The sequence below is a fragment of the Megachile rotundata genome, chromosome 7, assembly GCF_050947335.1.
Source record: "Megachile rotundata isolate GNS110a chromosome 7, iyMegRotu1, whole genome shotgun sequence".
NCBI classification, from domain to species: Eukaryota; Metazoa; Arthropoda; class Insecta; order Hymenoptera; family Megachilidae; genus Megachile; species Megachile rotundata.
Genome location: NC_134989.1, coordinates 9,713,544 through 9,732,859, shown reverse-complemented (window position 1 = coordinate 9,732,859; position 19,316 = coordinate 9,713,544). Strand labels below are relative to the sequence as shown.

At 33.5% G+C, this 19,316-nt stretch overlaps 1 protein-coding gene across 3 annotated transcripts in view; it reads left to right on the top strand.

Annotated features, from left to right (window-relative positions):
* ec (ubiquitin specific peptidase echinus) overlaps positions 1-19,316 on the top strand; it is a 140,161-nt gene that overhangs the window by 73,517 nt on the left and 47,328 nt on the right. The window contains exon 1 of one of the 3 annotated variants that reach the window (XM_012286548.2): positions 14,767-15,092. The exons of the other annotated variants lie outside the window; for them this stretch is intronic. Coding sequence (XP_012141938.2) covers positions 15,015-15,092 — 78 coding nt within the window. The 5' untranslated portion in view covers positions 14,767-15,014. Of the gene's footprint in view, positions 1-14,766; positions 15,093-19,316 lie in introns of those variants that run through there. 3 annotated transcript variants of the gene reach the window in all.

Below are 19,316 nucleotides of genomic sequence, written 5' to 3'. Positions count from 1 at the left end.
TAGATTTTTAGATTTTTAGATTTTTAGATTTTTAGATTTTTAGATTTTCAGATTTTTAGATTTCCACATTTCCAGATTTCTAAATTTTTTAATTATTAAGTTTCTAAATTTGCAAATTTGGAAATTAAAATTTTGGTGGTCCCAAGTTTCTAAATGGTCAAATTACCAATTTTCTACATTTTCAATTTCTAAAGTTTTAAATTTCCAATTACCCAAATTCTAAATTGTTAAATCAACAATTACTCAGTTTCAAAGATTTCAAATTGGAAATATTTAAGTCTCCAATCATCCAGTTCCCAAATTTCTAAAATTCCAATTACTCATTTCCAAATTTTTAAATTTCCAATTACTCAATTCTAAATTTCTAAATTTCTAAATTTCCAAATTTTCAGCTACCCATTTTGAATTTTCCAAATTTCCCCTCCCCCAATTTCCAAATTCCCAAATACCTAAATTTGCTAAAAAAAATATAATTATCCCCAAAACGATGCCAGCACATTAAAGCCCACACGTCTCGAAAATTCTACTAATCTACTAATTCTACTAATTCCTCCGGGCATCAAGTCCTTCTACCAACCTCCATTTTTCCAGAATTTATGCTTGATTATACAAGAACGTATAACTCACGCAACCATTTTGTGTCATCGAACGAAACGCACATTCGTTCAACTACCTTCGTCATTAAAGTTAATGAACTGTTTCTAATGCACCTCATTCTGCATGTTTTTCTCGATACACGTTTTCCACGGTTATTTCATGAAGCATTTTGCATCGCAGTAGTCGATAAATCTGGACCGAATGGTTCACCGTAATCGGTTCGACGTCTGTATTTTTTTTCTCGATACGATCGTTACGATTTAACAGACGTTGGTCGAATTCGTCTATTAAATCTTCGTAAGCAGCGATTCAGGTGCAGGTGCACGCAGATGTAACGATTGCACTTTCCTTTACCCGTTAGCTGCACTTATATCGATGCACGGACGCTTCTTCCTGCTCGTAATTGCGCGAGAGCACGTGCCGAGTTCGAAATGTCACTGGCCTCCAATTCGTCGACGTTCATTCGATTTTTTTAGCGGAATAGTTTGATAAATTCATTCTTCTGTTAAACGTGGTGTTGTATGAAAAATAAATTGTAGTAAAAATAGTAAGATAGTTAAAATATTTTATAGCAATATATCACACTTCTAATTTACTAATGAATTTATTTTACACTACATTTACTATTTTAATTATTTTACTATTTTTAGAATAATTTATTTTTCATATAGCACCGTGTTTAATAGAAGAATGAATGAAGAATAAACTTATCAGTTTAAGATACTGATCTCGAGTAACGATTAAGATGAATAATTAATGTTTTTTAACCCATTGCATTTTGGTGAAAATACAGTACAAAATAATGTTATATAAAATCACAATATTATACAACATAATGATGTTTAATATTAATACCAAATGTAACATAATACTATTATACAATATTAAATGAAAAGATTCTCTGGTCAAGTAGATATACTGTAAACTCAAAGAATATACAATTGTAAAGTTTCATTTAATGCAATATAACGAGAGTCTTCTCTATTTCTGCAATTGAGAGTCATACTAACTCAAATCCATTTTTTCTTCAATTTCTTTTTCCTTCTTCTTTTCAGTCAACTAATCTTGAATATTTTTTTCTAAATTTTGATCTTTAATCCTTTAAGTTTGAATTCCGTTCTCAATTTTAATATTTGATCTTCCTTTTTTAATTTCAATTTTGAATGCATTTTGTTTCAATTTAGTCTTCAATCTTCTTCTTTTAATGTTAATATTTAACCTTCTTTTTTCAATTTTGAATTTTAATTCTTTTAGTTTGAATTTAATTTTTAATTTCCTTTTTTCAATTTTAATCTTTAATCTCCTTTTTTAATTTTGATCTTTAATCTTCCTTGTTTTAATTTAGTCTTTGATTTTCTTTCTTTGATTTTAATCTTTAAACCTTCTTTTTTTAATTTAATCTTTGAACTTCATTTTTTAATTTTAATCTTTAATTTTCTTATTTTAATTTTGATCCTTAATCCTCCTTTTTTAAATTTAGTCTTTGATTTTCTTTTTTTAATTTTAGTCTTTGAACTTCTTTTTTTAATTTTGGTCTTTAAACTTCTTTTTTTAATGTTAGTCTTTTATTTTCTTTTTTAATTTTGTTCCTTAATCCTTCTTCTTTAAATTTAGTCTTTGATTTTCTTTTTTTAATTTTAGTCTTTGAACTTCTTTTTTTAATTTTGGTCTTTGAACTTCCTTTTTTAATTTTGATCTTTTATCTTCTTTCTTAACTTTGATCTCTAAACCTTCATATTTTAACTTAGTCTTTAAACTTCATAATTTTAATGTTTAATCTTTCTCAATTTTAATACTTAATTTAATGAAAATAAACTTGAGATACACTCAAATCTACAGATTTATCAAAACACAATGAAATGTATAGAATATGAACCTGTTAATTCTTGACAAGACTATTTAGGCAGCAATTCAATATCCCTTTCTACCTACCATGAATCGTGATTCCTCTTTAGGTTAACAAGGTTGACGACGTTAACGGTGCACATATTCAGACTGCTATCTTCCGGCGTGAAACGTACTTGCATTCATTTGCCTAACAATAATCCGGAAACGTGCAAGTCAAACACGCCGCCTAATCTCGAATCAGTGAGCCCCGTTGCGAGTGTTTCCAGTCTTAGCCCCAGAATCCTGGGGGAAACTGTGTGTGAATCTTGCGATTAGACTTACAAGAAATATACTAACGCTCTTCAACGACGATTCAGGTAACAATGGATGGATAATGAACCGCGATTTCGTTGAAATTTACTGAAGAAAGTTGAGAGCGCTTGTGCTACAATCCTAGTTAGAACAAATTGGTGATTATTTGAGGTTAAGTGTAATTTTGAAGTTAAACTGAAGAATGTTAGAATAGAAAAATAGAAGGTTAGAATAGAATTAAAATACATTAATAATTTATTAGTAATATATTGAAATTATGTGGCGAAGTAAAATATGTATCATATGTGTCATATGTGGTTTTAAATAATTTTTGTTTTTATAAATTTTGTGTGAGGAAATTTAACTTTGAAATTCCTAGCAAGTTTGATTTGAGTTTTCATTTTTAACTAGAATCATGCATGTTAATATCTGAAACCATATGTGTTAACATCATGTGTGTTAACATATGAATTGATTAATATACAAGTCAGATATTTTTCAACAAGTTAAAATTTCATTTACGACCAACAATTGCACCACAATTTCTTACTTCCAATAGCACTAAAATTACAATTAACAATTCTTAACTACCAAAAGTTAATTTACTGTCAAAATCATGGAGTACTAATAGTAACCAAGAACTGTGTATTAGTAATATAACTGTATATCAATAACACCAAGAAACTCCACAAATCCTAACCCTTAAAACGTGTAAATCTGAAATGTATAAATTACACACCAATTCCAAATATCAGCAAATAAAAATTTTTATGTAAAATCTCCACATCTAGTGAATTACCCAGCGCGGAATTACCCAGCGTAGAATTACCCAGCGTGGAATTACCAATAGCAATGTATAAATTTACAAACACCAGAATAAAAATTATTATGTAAAGCATCCACATCCAGTTACCCAGAATGATTAAACCTCTCATCTAAGCACAAAGAAATTGACCCGAATCTATCTGCGATCAGGGATCGTGTTTACAGAAACACGTGGTCGCGCCAGCTGACTCCATTGAATTAATTATCATACGTTAACATCGGTGGCAAGTTAACAGGTGTGTTCTAGCACACACTCGCCAGACGGTTCGGCTTCAATTATCGCGATAGAGTAGTTTGTCTTCGTAAAGTGTCAATGGGATTTGCGAATCCGAGAGTGGAGGTCATGCCCACTCCGTTTGCAGGTGTTCGCCGGGTCATTCGCGAATAAATGTCAACGCAGAAGAGCAAAAGGGGCACGCATTCCCGGTGCTCGGATCATGGTGAAAGGAAAGGGTTTCTCCACAGCCTATACGTATGCTTGCACCATGTTTTTGCTCATCCTCTGCGAATTCACGATCACGTACGTGGATCTTGTTACACGTTGAACGCCAAGAATTTAGCGAATTTTGTCTCGTGTTGGCTGCTGGCGAGCTTAAGGCGCGACACTTATTAAAATTCCATAACGGTCGAAGGTGTAGGGATCTTGTGATGTGATCTGGAGATCTTGGGATATGTAGGCTTAGGATTGTAGGAAGGTAGAGGTATAGGGATATAGGATTTTGGAATTGTGAGGGTTTCGGAGCAGATGAGGATTTGAAAATGTGGTGATTGTAGAGTATAGGAATTTTGGGATATGGGAATTTAGAAGTTTAGGTATATGGGGACGGGGAAATTAGGGGATATGTGGATTTGGGAATATGGAGACTTGGTAGTATAGGGAATTGGGGATATAGGAATTTGGGGATATAGGGATTTGAAAATGTGGAGATTTGGGGATGCAGGGATTTGGAAATATAGGAATTTGGAAATGTGGGAATTTGGGGATGTAAGGATTTGGAAATATGGAAATTTGGAAATGTGGGAATTTGAGAATGTAGGGATTTGGAAATGTGGGAATTTGGGGATGTAAGGATTTGGATATATGGTAATTTGGAAATATGGAAATTTGGGGATATGAGAATTTGGGGATGTAGGGATTTGGAAATATGGAAACTTGGAAATGTGGGAATTTGAGGATGTAGGGATTTGGAAATATGGAAACTTGGAAATGTGGGAATTTGAGGATGTAGAGATTTGAAAATATGGAAATTTGGAAATGTGGGAATTTGGGGATGTAGGGATTTGGAAATATGGAAACTTGGAAATGTGGGAATTTGAGGATGTAGGGATTTGGAAATATGGAAATTTGGGGATGTAGTGATTTTGATATGTAGGGATGTGGCCACATAGCAATCTAGAAATCTAGAAATCTAGAAATCCAAATACATAAAAATCTACAAACAAATAAATTTAAAAATACCCGTCTCTTCAACCCTCCTAATAATCCTCCTAATAACTTTCTATCTACACTCCATCAACAAAGTACCTATTCATACATTTCTTCTATCTAACACTCCACATAAAAAAATGATGTTCTCAAGCGCTTCTCGATTCTCAAGTTTCATCTCGAATGCCTCGAATTAACTGAACCTTGCCTCCTGCATAGATATCATTTCAAATGCACCTATATATGTATTCTTCACACGGTAGACAAAATGGTGGATACGGATAGGAGATCAGCATCCGAACGTTAGACTCCGTGTATTCATCTCGAAGCCCTTACTTATCTCGATATCTCTTAGCAGGTAGCTTTTACGACCCCTAGTCTGCGTTGAAAAACCCTTACCTGTTTCTTTTGTACCTGACGAACCAACCTGCGAGCCCCCTTTTCCAGCGCATTAACGCCGCACTGTGTAAGGAGGACCATAACACCTGTGGCCTCAAAGCTTGCGACGAACAGGTCACGAGGAAATTTGTAAGCTAGGATTAAAAAATTCCGATGACGTCACTGGAAAAATTAATCTTTGTATTGTTATATTATTGTGGGTGAAGTTAAAATATAACTACGTTGAAATATATATTATGTATACGTATAGGGTGACTTGGTAAAATATACACATATGTATGAATAGCATATTGCATGTATACATATGTGAATAATATCAATGCTTATGTACATATTAACATTGGTGTAGATGCATCGATGGTAATATACATTAATGTTATTGCATATGTGTGTATATATTGACAGGACTATTCATGTGTGTATACATTCATATCATTATTCATGTGTACCTACATTGACATTGATATGTATAGATTCGTTGATATAACTCATACATGTATACAATTGATGTTGTTGCATACGTGTGTATACATTGATATCACTATTCATGTGTGTATACATTCATATTATTATTCATGTGTATATATATATTGAAATTGATATGTGTGCATATGTGATATTACTCACATATGCAGACATTGATGTTATTGCATATGTGTATGTACATTCACATGACTATTCATGTATCATGTATGTATGTGTTCATATTATTATTCACCTGCATTGTATGTACATTGATATTGACATGTATGCATACGTTAATATTATTATTCGCACATGTAGACATTGATGTTATTGCATATGTGTGTATACATTCACATGACTATTCACGTATCATGTATGTATGTGTTCATATTATTATTCACCTGTATATACATTGATATTGACATGTATGCATACGTTGATATTATTCACACATGTATACATTCATGTTATTGTATATGTCTACATACATTGACATGACTATTCATGTATCATATGTGTATACATATATTCACAATGTTATTCGTCTGTATATGTATGCATTGATATTTGAATGTAATCATACGTTCACATTATTCACATATGTATACATTGGTTCAATATGCTTCAATGAAATACACACACGTTGATGTACACACCTTAAAGTACATATGTGTACATTCATTAAACATAACAATAACAGTAAATCATCTATATTAAACATCAAGTTAACCATTTCGAGTCAACTTTATCACACATGTAATTTATCACAATTAATTTATTACAAACATATGAGTTTAACATATGCGGTTAACATATACAATATCTACGAATAAATACGCATGAAAATGGAAGTTTACGAAGGTTTAGCATAGTGACACCGATTGCACGCGTCATTTCAACGAAAGTGAAACGAGAACGTGGCAGGAGGGATGAAACGTCAATCGAAGGACACGAATTTACCACCTGCATCGTGTCGAAGGGTGTTGCATGGCGACAGATGCGCAAGTGAAACCTTGCAAGGGGTGTGCATATCGAAAGCCAGTTGAATTACTGTCTGGAACGTGCGTGCCACGTATTTAACAATAATATCCAGAAAAAAAATGAACGGCTGTTATGTGCAAAACAGATACCAAATGGCGAGGACCAAGGTGACCATAGTCTCTGGTTTCTTGAATGGCATTTTTCGTGACTTGCTTCAAAATTTGGGGATTTGTTTCTGATTTTGATTCATCTTGCAAGACTTTTACTTTATGTTAACACTGAACCTTCTTGTTGATAAATACTTTTCTCTTGACAAGTTGAAGTTTTTGTAGATTTGTAGAATTTGTGGAATTTGTGGAATTTGTGGAATTCGTAGAATTCGTAGAATTCGTAGAATTCGTAGAATTTGTAGAATTTATAGAATTTATAGAATTTATAGAATTTATAGAATTTATAAAATTTGTCAAATTTATAAATTAAAAAATTTCTCTCAATTAAAAAATATAAAAATTTCCAAAATTGTACAGGTGTTCCTAAAGTTTGACAATTAGAAAATTCCTAAATTAGAAAATGAAAAAATTGCCAAAATTGTACAGTTGTTCACCAGTCTCTCAGTTTCAAAATTTCTCAATTAAAAAATATAAAAATTTCCAAATTTGTATCGATAAATAAATTTAAAAATATTGCTAAATAAGTAGAGCGACATAACTTAACACAGTTACAGCGACAAACTAATTTGGCACGTGCGAGTTACAGACAGATTCAGGCCACAAATGTCAGTTGACACATCACACAGCCTCATCAAATTTCGATGCCATTTGCATCAGCACACCTATCACCGTGTCATATATCGACGTTGTTCTCGATAGAGAGTACTGTTATACCTTCGAAGCATTGTTCTGCATCGAGAACTAATGAATAAATAATCGGTGTAAGGTGTTGTTCGCGATGCGATACAACCTTTAATACGTGTTTCAAATCGAACTTGAATAATAAACGATCGACGAAAGTAACTGGGAGTTGATTTATTCTTAGCTACTTGTTTGATCAGATTGTTTTATGAGTGAATAAATTACACAATAACGAAGTGGTATAAAAAATGTGTGTAGTTCGTTCGTGGTGGTCTGTAACATATGGTGATCGATTTTTAATGCGCAAAATTGTGAATAATAGATAACCACGAGCGGAGTTTCGTGAGTCATGCCTTAAATAATAGGTTTGGGCACTTGGGGTATACATCCCCTTTTTAGGGGTGAGCTGGTTTTCGTTATAAATGTACTTTATTCTGGCAAATGTACTTCATTCGTTGACTGAAAATTTTATTCGTTTGGAGACATACAGTGCTTTGAATTAATAGTTAATCATTAAGGGTGTAATTAGCTGCGTGGACTACAGTGGAGCACGATTAAACTTTATATTAACAGCAACTTTTTTTATATTTAACAATTTTTACAAGTTTATGTAGTATATTTAACAATAGCTAAATAGCTAATATTATTTGACAGTAACTAAATATAGAAATATTGATGTTAATATAAAATGTAATTTAATCTACAAAAATTTTAAATGCAGATACATAATATCAAGATATACGCTCTTCCTGAATATCATCCTTCTAGAGGAATAATTACACTAGATTTCTATTTAAAAAGAAAAAGTAGTATAAATTAATTTAAAAAAATATCACAAGAAATATTAAAAAAATCTAACGTAAAATTATTTTAACCTAAAATCTAACCTAACCTTAAATCTAACCTAAAAGTTATGAAAGTTATGTAAGTTATGAAAAAGTTATGAAATGCTGTTGCATTACACACAAAAATCTGGAGCAATAAATCGATGCTACTGAAAGAACCGTAAAAATAGTATCTATTCTACAGAAATCACGTAACAACTAAACAAACATTAGGAACGTGTTTCACGTTAACGTTCAGACATTATTTATAAAGAATCCAGAGGAGTGTCGATATGTAGGATAAAGATCATGTACAGCCGTGGCTCAATGACTTTCTCATCCAGACGTTACCCGTATCGGTTCATCATTCGCTGCTTTAAATTATTCGAGCATCTCGAACAATGGCCGTCCCTGTTGCATTTCCCGCCCACGTTGTTTTTCCCTGGAAAAGATTAGCTTTTCGATGCGACTTCCCATTTGCATTGTACTCTTTGGCAGACAATGATTTCAGAAAATGTGTTCGACGCACACCCAATGGGTATTGTAATACGGCGGCCATTACAATCTTGAGGTAATCATATTTTGTTCTTGAAAGTAAAATTTAACTTGATGGTAAAATTTGTTTTTCCTTGTGTGTTGTATTAGTAAATTTTTTCTTATGTGTTGTAAAATTGATATGGTCAAATTTTTTTATTGTAAAATTTTTATATTGTGAATCTCTGTATCTTCAAATTTTTATATTTGCAAATTTTTGTCTTCTAAGATCACTGTATCTTTAGATTGTTATACTCTCGAATTTCTATGTTCCCAAATCTTTCAATTTTTAGATGCCTGTACCTCTAAATTCCTATATTTCCAAATCCCTATATCGTCAGAAGTCTATAACCCCAAATCTCTATGTCCCCAAATTCATATTCTTCCAAATTCTTATGCTACCAAATTCATATGTCTCCAAATTCACATGTCTCCAAATTCATATGTGCTCAAATTCATATGTCCCCAATTCCTTACGTCCCCAAATCCCTATCTCACCAAATTCCTATGCTCCCAAATTCATTTGACCCCCAATCCCTACGTCCCCAATTCCCTACGTCTCCAATTCCCTACGTCCCCAAATTCATATGTCCCCAAATCCCTATGTCCCCAATTCCCTATGTCCTCAATTCCCTACGTCCCCAATTCCCTACGTCCCCAATTCCTTACGTCCCCAAATCCCTACGTCCCCAAATCCCTACGTCCCCAAATCCCTACGTCTCCAAATTCCTATGTCCCCAATTCCCTACGTCCCCAATTCCCTACGTCTCCAATTCCCTACGTCCCCAATTCCCTACGTCCCCAATTTCCTACGTCCCCAAATCTTTCTGTACCCAAATCCTTCCATCCCCAAGTCCCTATGTCCCCCAAACCCCATGCCCCAAATTCCTACATCCCCAAATCCCAATACCCTCAAACCCTCATAACTAAAAATCCCAACACATTCAAATCTCCACATCTCTAAACAACCCACCATTTCCCTCCACCCCCAAAACCTTCCATTCATCCCCAAAATTCTCCTTGTATCCAAATTATCCTTGTACCCATTTCACGTTTTCCCGCCGGTTTCCGCCTGGATTGAAAGACGAAAAGCAGAACCATGCGTCTGAGTGGCGAAGAAAAAAAGAAAGGTCCGGCGAATACTTAAGACAATTGTCTTGTAGACATCGGTACGGTCGGTGAAGAGCGCGTAGGAGGTCTGCGAAGTATCTGAGTAAAGAGAGGAGAGGCTAGCACGGGTGGTGAGACTAGGCAGCCTCTTTGTTATCGCGGTTCGTTTTGCTCTTTCGGAAAGAAAGTCCTTCATTGTTGTTGGTCCCGGCAAGTGGCGTCTGGAAATCCTCAAACGGTGCCAGACCTATGGAAAACTGGCGTTCTACGTGCTTAGGAATATCGTCTCCTAATTGAAGAGGCTGTGGCGCGGTTGAGACGCTCGATTTTCCTGCCAGAGCTGTGCTTGCTGGTTTGATGCGTTCCAACCTTGTAGGATTTGTTTTTTCTTTCTTTTTTTTACATGTGGACGTATGTTTGATATTATGATATGTGTAGATGTATGCTAGATATTATTTTTATACATGTACGTAGACATATTTTATAGATTAGTTATAGACATTAGATACATGCTATATGCCATTTATATTCATATGTGTAAGCATATGTGAGGTGTTAATTATATTGATGTTCATAAACATATATTACATATTATTTATATTTTTAGACATAGTCATATGTTCTATATGTATTATTTACATTGATACATGCAGACATATGTTAGATGTTATTTATGTTGATATACAGAGACATATATTACATACCATGTATGTTACACGTAGATACATGTTAGATGTTATTTGCAATGACATATGTAGACACATGCTACATATTTATGATGTACAAAGACATGTATTACATATCATGTTGGACTAAGACATATATTAGACATTATTTACACTGACATATGTGGGCATATGTTACATATTCATGTTTATACCTACACACATATGTTACATACTATAGACATTCACACATATTGAATATTATTTATTTTAACACGCATAGATATATTATTTCCGATAAACATTTCAAAAAACAAATCTACATGAAGATAAAAATAACAGTACTTTAAAAAGAAAGTTAAATTCTCAGTATAAATAACATTACAAATGAAATTCCGTTCCTTCTTTCTTCGCTGACCATTTCTCCCGCGTTGCTAAACCTTGAGCAGCTATGCCGGACAGCAAAATGGCGTAGAAAGGATCCAGAATCCTATCGGCGCCATGCAAATGCGCAAAGACCGGTTGCGAGGGAGTCAACTAAATCAAGTTCGTTTTATATTATCCGTTTAGAAAACGCCTGATTGGTTCCCGGTGAAGTCATTCTCTACCCACCTAACGACTTGCAATTAAAAAGTTTGACACATAGTATCGATCATCGAGCGCAGGAAATTACTTCTATCTGCTCGTGATTAATTTTCTTAAATACATAGCTGAATTTTTCTGTTATCAATTATTTTTAGCATACATATTATTTTTATTGTTATGGTACAAACTTAGGTATCCATATATTATTTTTAATATTGATTTAATTTAGGTTATTTTGGCTGTAGGTATTTTTCATTTTCTATAATTTACTTGAGGAAGCATAATAGTCACAATTAATAATAGAAAGATAACTTTAAAAGAAGTTATTAAACTTTTTAAGTGAAAAACTTAAAGCTGCTGTCTGCCAACAGCAAAATTCGAGTGCAAATGATTGAATTTTTGTTTTAAATATTTAATTTATTGAGTAACATCTTAAGTGCAATATTAAGTTTTTAAAGGAATCTGTCAGTTTTATAGAACATGATTTTACCTGCACAATTGTCAGTACTTTTGTTAGTAAGTTTTAATAAATATTTGCAATGTTGTACATTAATGATAGGTTAGCTACGTATCCAAACTGAAAAGATTTCTGTCAGTTCGTGAGATTGCAATTCTTCATTCTGATTCTTTCAATAAAGATAGCAATTTCTCGTTACTTTGGTATCTACATTCAACACGTGCCAGCATTTACACGTGAAAGGGTTTGACTTTCCGTATGCACTCTGTACGCAATTATGCCGACTGCATACAGCAGTATGCACTCTGTTGCAACAACGGTCAGCGTAATAACTACGGTCTCTCCTTTCCATTGTGAACACACAAAAAATTTGTACCAGTTCAACGATTGACCATATGCACGTGAACATGTTGCAAAGGAAGCTGTTGTTGATAACTGTTACGAACAAATGGAACCATTTTTGAGCAAATTTCTGCTTTTGAAACTTCGCAAACTGTGTTTTCGATGCAATACTTTGATGGCTAACGCGTCAAAATTGCAATGTTCTTGCAAAATGAACACTTTTGCATTCTACATATGTCGTTTTATTTTTGGAAGCTGTATTTTTTGTTCGACAATCTTGTCACGTGCAATTTTTTGATAATTTTGAGCGTTTCTTAATATCTTCAGAGAAATAAGTGAATAAGCAAACGTATAAATAAGCAGAAATGGTGCATGTTTAATAAAAATAAAAAATTCAATGCCATCTTTCAAAAGAATGAAAAATAACAGAAGATAGAACATTTACAAATTAAATTTTATTTGAACATTTTTATTAATGTAAAAAATAATTTTCCACCTCCATAAATAAGCAAACATATAAGTAAGTAGAAATGGTGCAAGTTAAATAAAAATAAAAAATTCAATGTCTGTCATCTTTCGAAAGAATGAAAAATAACAAAAGATAAAATATTTACAAATTTTATTTGAACAATTTTCTTAATATAAAAATAATTGACCACCCCTATGCAAACTCCAATATGCAACCGTTCACTCATTACAACGGCCGCAAACAAAAAGATTATTCAACTACCACAAAGAGGGAGATTCACACGAAGACAAAAGGGAGCCCTCCGCAAATTGTGAGAACAAAAATAAAAATTTCGATGTAAGATAGTAACCCGAGGAAATGGAGGAGAAAGAGGGGATATTCCCAAATTACTCAGTCATTCTTTTCCGAATCAAATTGCGTAACAATCTCGTAGCATCGTAGCGTAACGTAAAACGTTGCGAGTGTCGTGATGACCCCTCTTTCTTCGTCCCTTACGTGACCCTCTGTTCCTTCTATGTCACCGTACGTTCACTCCTCGTTCTTCTGTTGGCCTGTTCGAAGGTTCCCCTTTCTGCTTCGAAAACCTGGCTGTCCCCTACTAGCGCCCTTTTCCCCCTCCTGGACAGTACAACTGACCCAGGGCCTCTCACCCACACCGAACTCCTCGTAGTAAAGATGGCGGTTCGTGTACGTTGCCCGTAAACAGCAGGGACGCAAGCTGAGACTGTCAGAATTTCCTTCTTATGTTCGTTAACTCAATTTGATCTTCTGTAGATAATCTGGGTCATTAATGGCACTAATGATATTTAACTTTATGGACGTTTTATGAACAGGTTGTTAAATAAAAATGGATTCAAGGAGAATGAGGGATGAAACTTGTATTGATTTATGCAATTCTTTATTTCTGAAGGTATCACTTTGATGGAAGAGGCTTAATAATTTTTGTAAGTTGAAGTCAATTTTAGATTGACTTCTGGAAGCATAGTGTTTAAAAAGTTGACGTAAATAAGGTTGATTGCTGAAGATAGAAACTGAGGGACTTTAAAGTTTGAGGATATGTAAGAATTACTTTTTTGAATTTCCAAGTCGCTAAATTTGCATTTTAGACTATTTGCAAATAATTCAATTCCAAATTCCCCAAATTCACAAAATTTTCCAAATTCCCCAAATCTACAAATTCTACAAATTCACAAAATTCTCTAAATTCTCTAAATTCCTCAAATTCACTAAATTCTCTAAATTTCTCAAATTCCCCAATTCCCCAAATTTCCCACATTCTCCAATTCCCCAAATTTCCCAAATTCTCCAAATTCTCCAAATTCCCCAAATTTCCCAAATTCTCCAAATTTCTCAAATTTCCCAAATTTCCCAAATTTCCCAAATTCTCAAATTCTCCAAATTTCCCAAATTCCCAAATTTGCAATTTCCCCGCCTCTCTAAATCTCCTAATTCTCAAATTTTTACCTTTATAAATCACCTAATTCCCAAATATTTAAACTCCCCAAATCCCCTAATTCTCAGATTTCCAAATTTCCAACCCCCAAATCCCCATATTCCAAAATTCTCCAATTCCCCAATTCTCAAACTCCTTAATTTCCAATCTGCATTCTTAAACCCGAACTTCCCAAATTTTTTACTGTCCATACCTCCATATCCCCAACTCAGATTTTCAAAAATTCCCCAAGAAATCTATTACTAAAGCCAACCTGTCACAGCCAAAAATCCTCCCCCCTAAAACAATCCACTAAAAACAAAGTAAAAACCCAACCACTAAATGTTTAACATGTTCAAAACTTATCTCAAAAATATTCCTTCAAACCTACATACCTACCTACACCTAAATATAAATTTTCAAGCACCACGAAAGAGCTAGAACTAGAATATAAAATTTCGAAAATGCGACCGTAGGAATCTCCGCAAGCCACCTCTCAAGGTCTACAAGTTCTCGAAACAGCATACTCTCCCTGAACAAAGGACCTCAGCCACATCAGGACCCAACTGCGTCCCTGGGCCTTAAAAGTACACGCCGTACGTTGTAGTCTATAGTGAGTGCATCTCGTATAGTCAGCGTCAGTACAGAGACGCGGGTCCGTTGGTTTAGCAACCTGTCCGCAGGAGTCCCACGGGCGCTGGTGTCGGCACCGAGCGGTCCCAGCCCTATCCGGGCATTGTTGCACCGTCGCCCGGCTAAGATAGTACTACTGCTTCGCGTCTTTCAGTGTTCGTGTCCATTAACACCGGCTGTATCATGTACAGTGTGACATTGTTCCGCTCGAAAATCGATCGTGGATGATCTACGAGCGTTTCGTGGTAAAAGTCGTGTACTCGTCGTTCGAGAGACGTCCATGCAACAGCTAGCGAAGCGAGGAAGGATGAAGCAGGATCAGAGACCAAGGAGGCAGGCCCTCTTCCAGATCGCCAAGGTTTGACGTCTTTTTGTTTCCCGATTATTTTCTCTCCCACGGTAATCGATAATACACTGCTGGAAACGATGGACCTTCTGTGTTGTGGTTCGATACACTGGAATAACGCGTATACCGTTACATGTATCTTGATCCCGTACCTGTTGATTCTCGGACAGATTGTTTAAATCGGGACGTGCAGCCTCTTCATTCAGTATTTGTTCAATAGGGATGTGGATGGATAATGGAATCCATTTTACGAGCATCGGTGTATTAGCGGTAGGGACACAGGTCAGGTGTGGGTCCAGGTACAGGGTCGCTGTGGACGCATAAATCACGAGAGGCTATATTTAGTACAGATTTGTTGGCGTATAAAAAACAAAGGTATTTTAGGATAGGGTCGGATCAGGTGCAGAGTTAATTAGGTAGACACATAAATGTGGTAAGAGCAATTTTGTTGTCATATAGAAATGTGGGTAATTTTTACATTTTCTATATTTTCTATATTTCTGTATTTTCATATAGAAATGTGGGTAATTTTTAAAGAGAATTATCTGTTAGACAGGATCAGTGTAGATCTCAGGTTGTGTATACCAGTATAGGTTCAATGATGTGGATACATTAATCTTAGCTAAAGGTGAATTGTTGCAATATGAACGTTATTTTACAACATGGATGACTAATATTAGATAGGTCTGGATGTGGAAACCTAAGGATATAAATGCAGCCTAAATAATTTATTGCAATGTAAATAAACGTTATTCCAGAACATGATTTTCTGATGTCAATTAGGATCAATGTGGACATATACCTCAAAAGGATTACTCAATTTGACATAAGCGATTTGCTGTAATAACAAAAGAAACGTGGGTAGATGGATGAGTAATCGGAGAGGGTCAGCAGAGGTCCCAGAATACATAGTGATACTAAGTTAAGATTTCTTGCAATGTAAGAAACGTTGATAATTTTCGAACGGGGATGATTGATGTCATCTATCAGCTTCAAACTTAATGAGTTTTAAAATCTACAAATTCTTTTGTAGGTTGTTTTGTTGGTAGGTAGTCAGAAACCCAAGTTCTTTTTTGTGGTGGTTGAAAGACAAGGTAGAAGAGTTTTGGTTCTTTTTGGATCGATTAGGAGGATTATACTAATTTTAAATCTTATATTTATAGTTTGTATTATACTATTGGTTCACATGTATCATATGAAATATGTGAAACTATTTTACTTAAAGTCTTGAAGTTTATAAAATTATTTTGACTTCTGGTCAAGTGTGCCTCAATTAAGAATTATAACTCTTATTAAAAATTATTAACAATCGTTACTAATTGTTCAGTTAAAATTGTAATGCATTATAATCATTAATTTATTAATTTTCTAGTTTAAAACTTGAAATTTGTTTTTTAATTAAAACTTGTCAAACTACGAGTTAGAAGTTAATTATAATTAAATGGAGTGCTTTGTTAACTTGTATATAATAATATTTTACACCATTTCTTCAGTACATTTTAAAATTCCAATACTCTTCCCAGCTTTTACATTACAGTATCACACCTTTCAATCAGAAACCTTTCACCAAGATACGAAATTTCACTCTGCAATTTCTACAAATCTTCAAAATCGTTCTACACGAATTCTACAAAAAAGTAAATATAATCTGAAAATTTCGCAACACTTGAAACGAGAGGCGTTTGTAACCGTAGAAACGGAGAAAATTCGAGTTGGCACAGATTCAATGTAGCCCAAAGTCTCCAGTTGGAAAGGAACGCTCGAAATCGTGATAATCGATACTCGATCTATCGATAATGGCGCGGTCGGTTCGGTTCATTAAGCCGTAAGAAACTTGGACGGAATGCAACGATCCATTTTCCTCTCGTTTTCCCGTCACCTTCCGCCAAGTCGATTGTGAATGAAACGTGCGTTTCTGGAGCAACCGCTGGTCTACGATAAAATGTATTTCCACGGTGTGACAGAGTTTCCACTTTGATGCTTTCGCGATTAATCCAGTGTAACGAGTCGATCGTGTGCAGGGTATGGAAATCGCGCGAAATTGTTGGTTACACATGTTAATTAGCACGATCCTGGTGGGAAACTTGGCATTTCTCTTATGAAATCGACCGAGCTGCATTCACCGGCGTGTGAAGAGATGGACGGAAATTGTAGAATTGGGTCGAAAATTTATTAGTATTTTATTTATCTCTTTTTACTATTTTTCTAATAGTATTAATATAATCATACAAGTATACATTTATTTGCAATTAATATATAATTATTTCTTTATTGAGAGATATTTTTTTTTGGTGCAGTTTTTGAAGCTGCTTATAATTTAATAGCAACAAGGTGTTGATTATTAAATATTGAGTGTCGTATTTATTAAATTAAGTATGTTGAGATTTTTTGGAAAAATTGAGAGTCCCTCCTAAATCAGTATGGAATGAATACTATTGATAATTAATATATTTTTGAATATTCTGATGTACAGGGTCTTTCAGTAATTGTGGTTCAATAGCTGCAAATCAATTAAAATTGTGGAACTAAATTTTTATTAATTTTTAACAATTTTTAAGTTGAATATTTGAATATGAATGAGTGAATTAAATGATCTGAACGTTTTTTGTAATTATGCAATTTGAGAGAATAAACAGTTGAACTTAGTATACACAATCAAAGTAGTGAAACTGTTAAAAAAATAGTAAACAACATTCTTTAATTTGTCATATCTCAACATCTCCATTTACAAGTACTATTAGTGAAATAAAAATTATTTCTTAATTGTAACTTTTCTTAGTTACACAGAAATTTGACCCATTCCTCAAAATCAAAATTGAACCTTGTTTAGCAGAAAAAATTAAAATATTAGCATATTCAAAAATAAAATACAGTAATATGGTTCTGAAAGCAATTTAATAACTCGCAAAATATAGCAAAGTAATAATTCAACGATAATATATTTCTCAGCGAGGATTTGAACGAGTTCTCCACAGTCATGCAGCAATAATTAGGTATTTAGCACAGGATGAAGTTACAAAGCGTAAATGCACGTAATTTCTACGATACTTCCTTTTGAATTCTTTTGTAGCAAGAGGTCGGTTAATCAGAAACGCGAGTTATGTGTTTAATATAGGATGACCGTCTATTTTCATAATAAATACTGTACGGACAGCACAATTAATTATAAGAAACCTACTAACATTCTTTACATCTTATCTTTTTACATAGCCAAAAGAATTAATTCTTTTGACATAAATATTTAATTGAAAATGATAGAACACATTACAAAGTAGTCAAACTTTTTTGTCATCACAAGAATGATAAGAACGATGTCTCACTATAAAAATATTATTTTTTTAATCCACTGACTGTAGTTGTTTTACCATTTCTTTTATGCAAAAAATTTTATTTTATTTTATCAAAGTTTTGTAATGTAATAAATGTTAAAATTCGCAAGACTTGCTATTTGATTAGGTACATTATATTTGATTATAGGTAATAAGATGAGGTACATTAGTTTTATTACGGTGAACACATTTATGTTCTTTTTTCTTATAGTAATATGTGGGTTGGTCTAAAAAGGGTTAATCTACTTGCAACATATCCCGTTCATAACGTGGATAACTGTTAACACAAGTCACAGCGTTCCTTTGCTAATTGGTTCACACGATAATTAACAATTTATTAATATGTATCTAGGTGTAGCCGATACCACCGTTCTTAACATCACACCGTAAGCATTCTAAAAATTTCTGTACAATACCAGTTTCTTATAATACATTTAGGTTCCTTGTAGATACATAACCTTATAATACATACTATGTATCAAACATAACCTAAAAAGTCTTAAAATAAATTTCAGTAGTTACTAGCACAAAATTATTTTATATTCAACAAAACTCATCAAAGTTAAGATAATACAAATACTCACAAAATTGTCATATATAAAATATAAATATAGGAAGAAGTTAATAAACAAATTTTTAAATATGTTACTACTAAAAAAATTATTTTCTCTTCACTAAAATAGAAGTTAAAATTCCAGTACAAATATTCATAAAATCATAAGAATGTACACAATATAATTTCATAAAATAAATACATAAAAATAGTAAAATTAATTTTTCAAAAAATGTTATCTCACAAAATTGTCATCTAACAAAATTTATTGAAATAAAAATTCCAGTATCAAATACACGACAAAAGAAGTTATAAATAAACCTTAATAACTCTTCCAAATAAAAGTTACCGCCA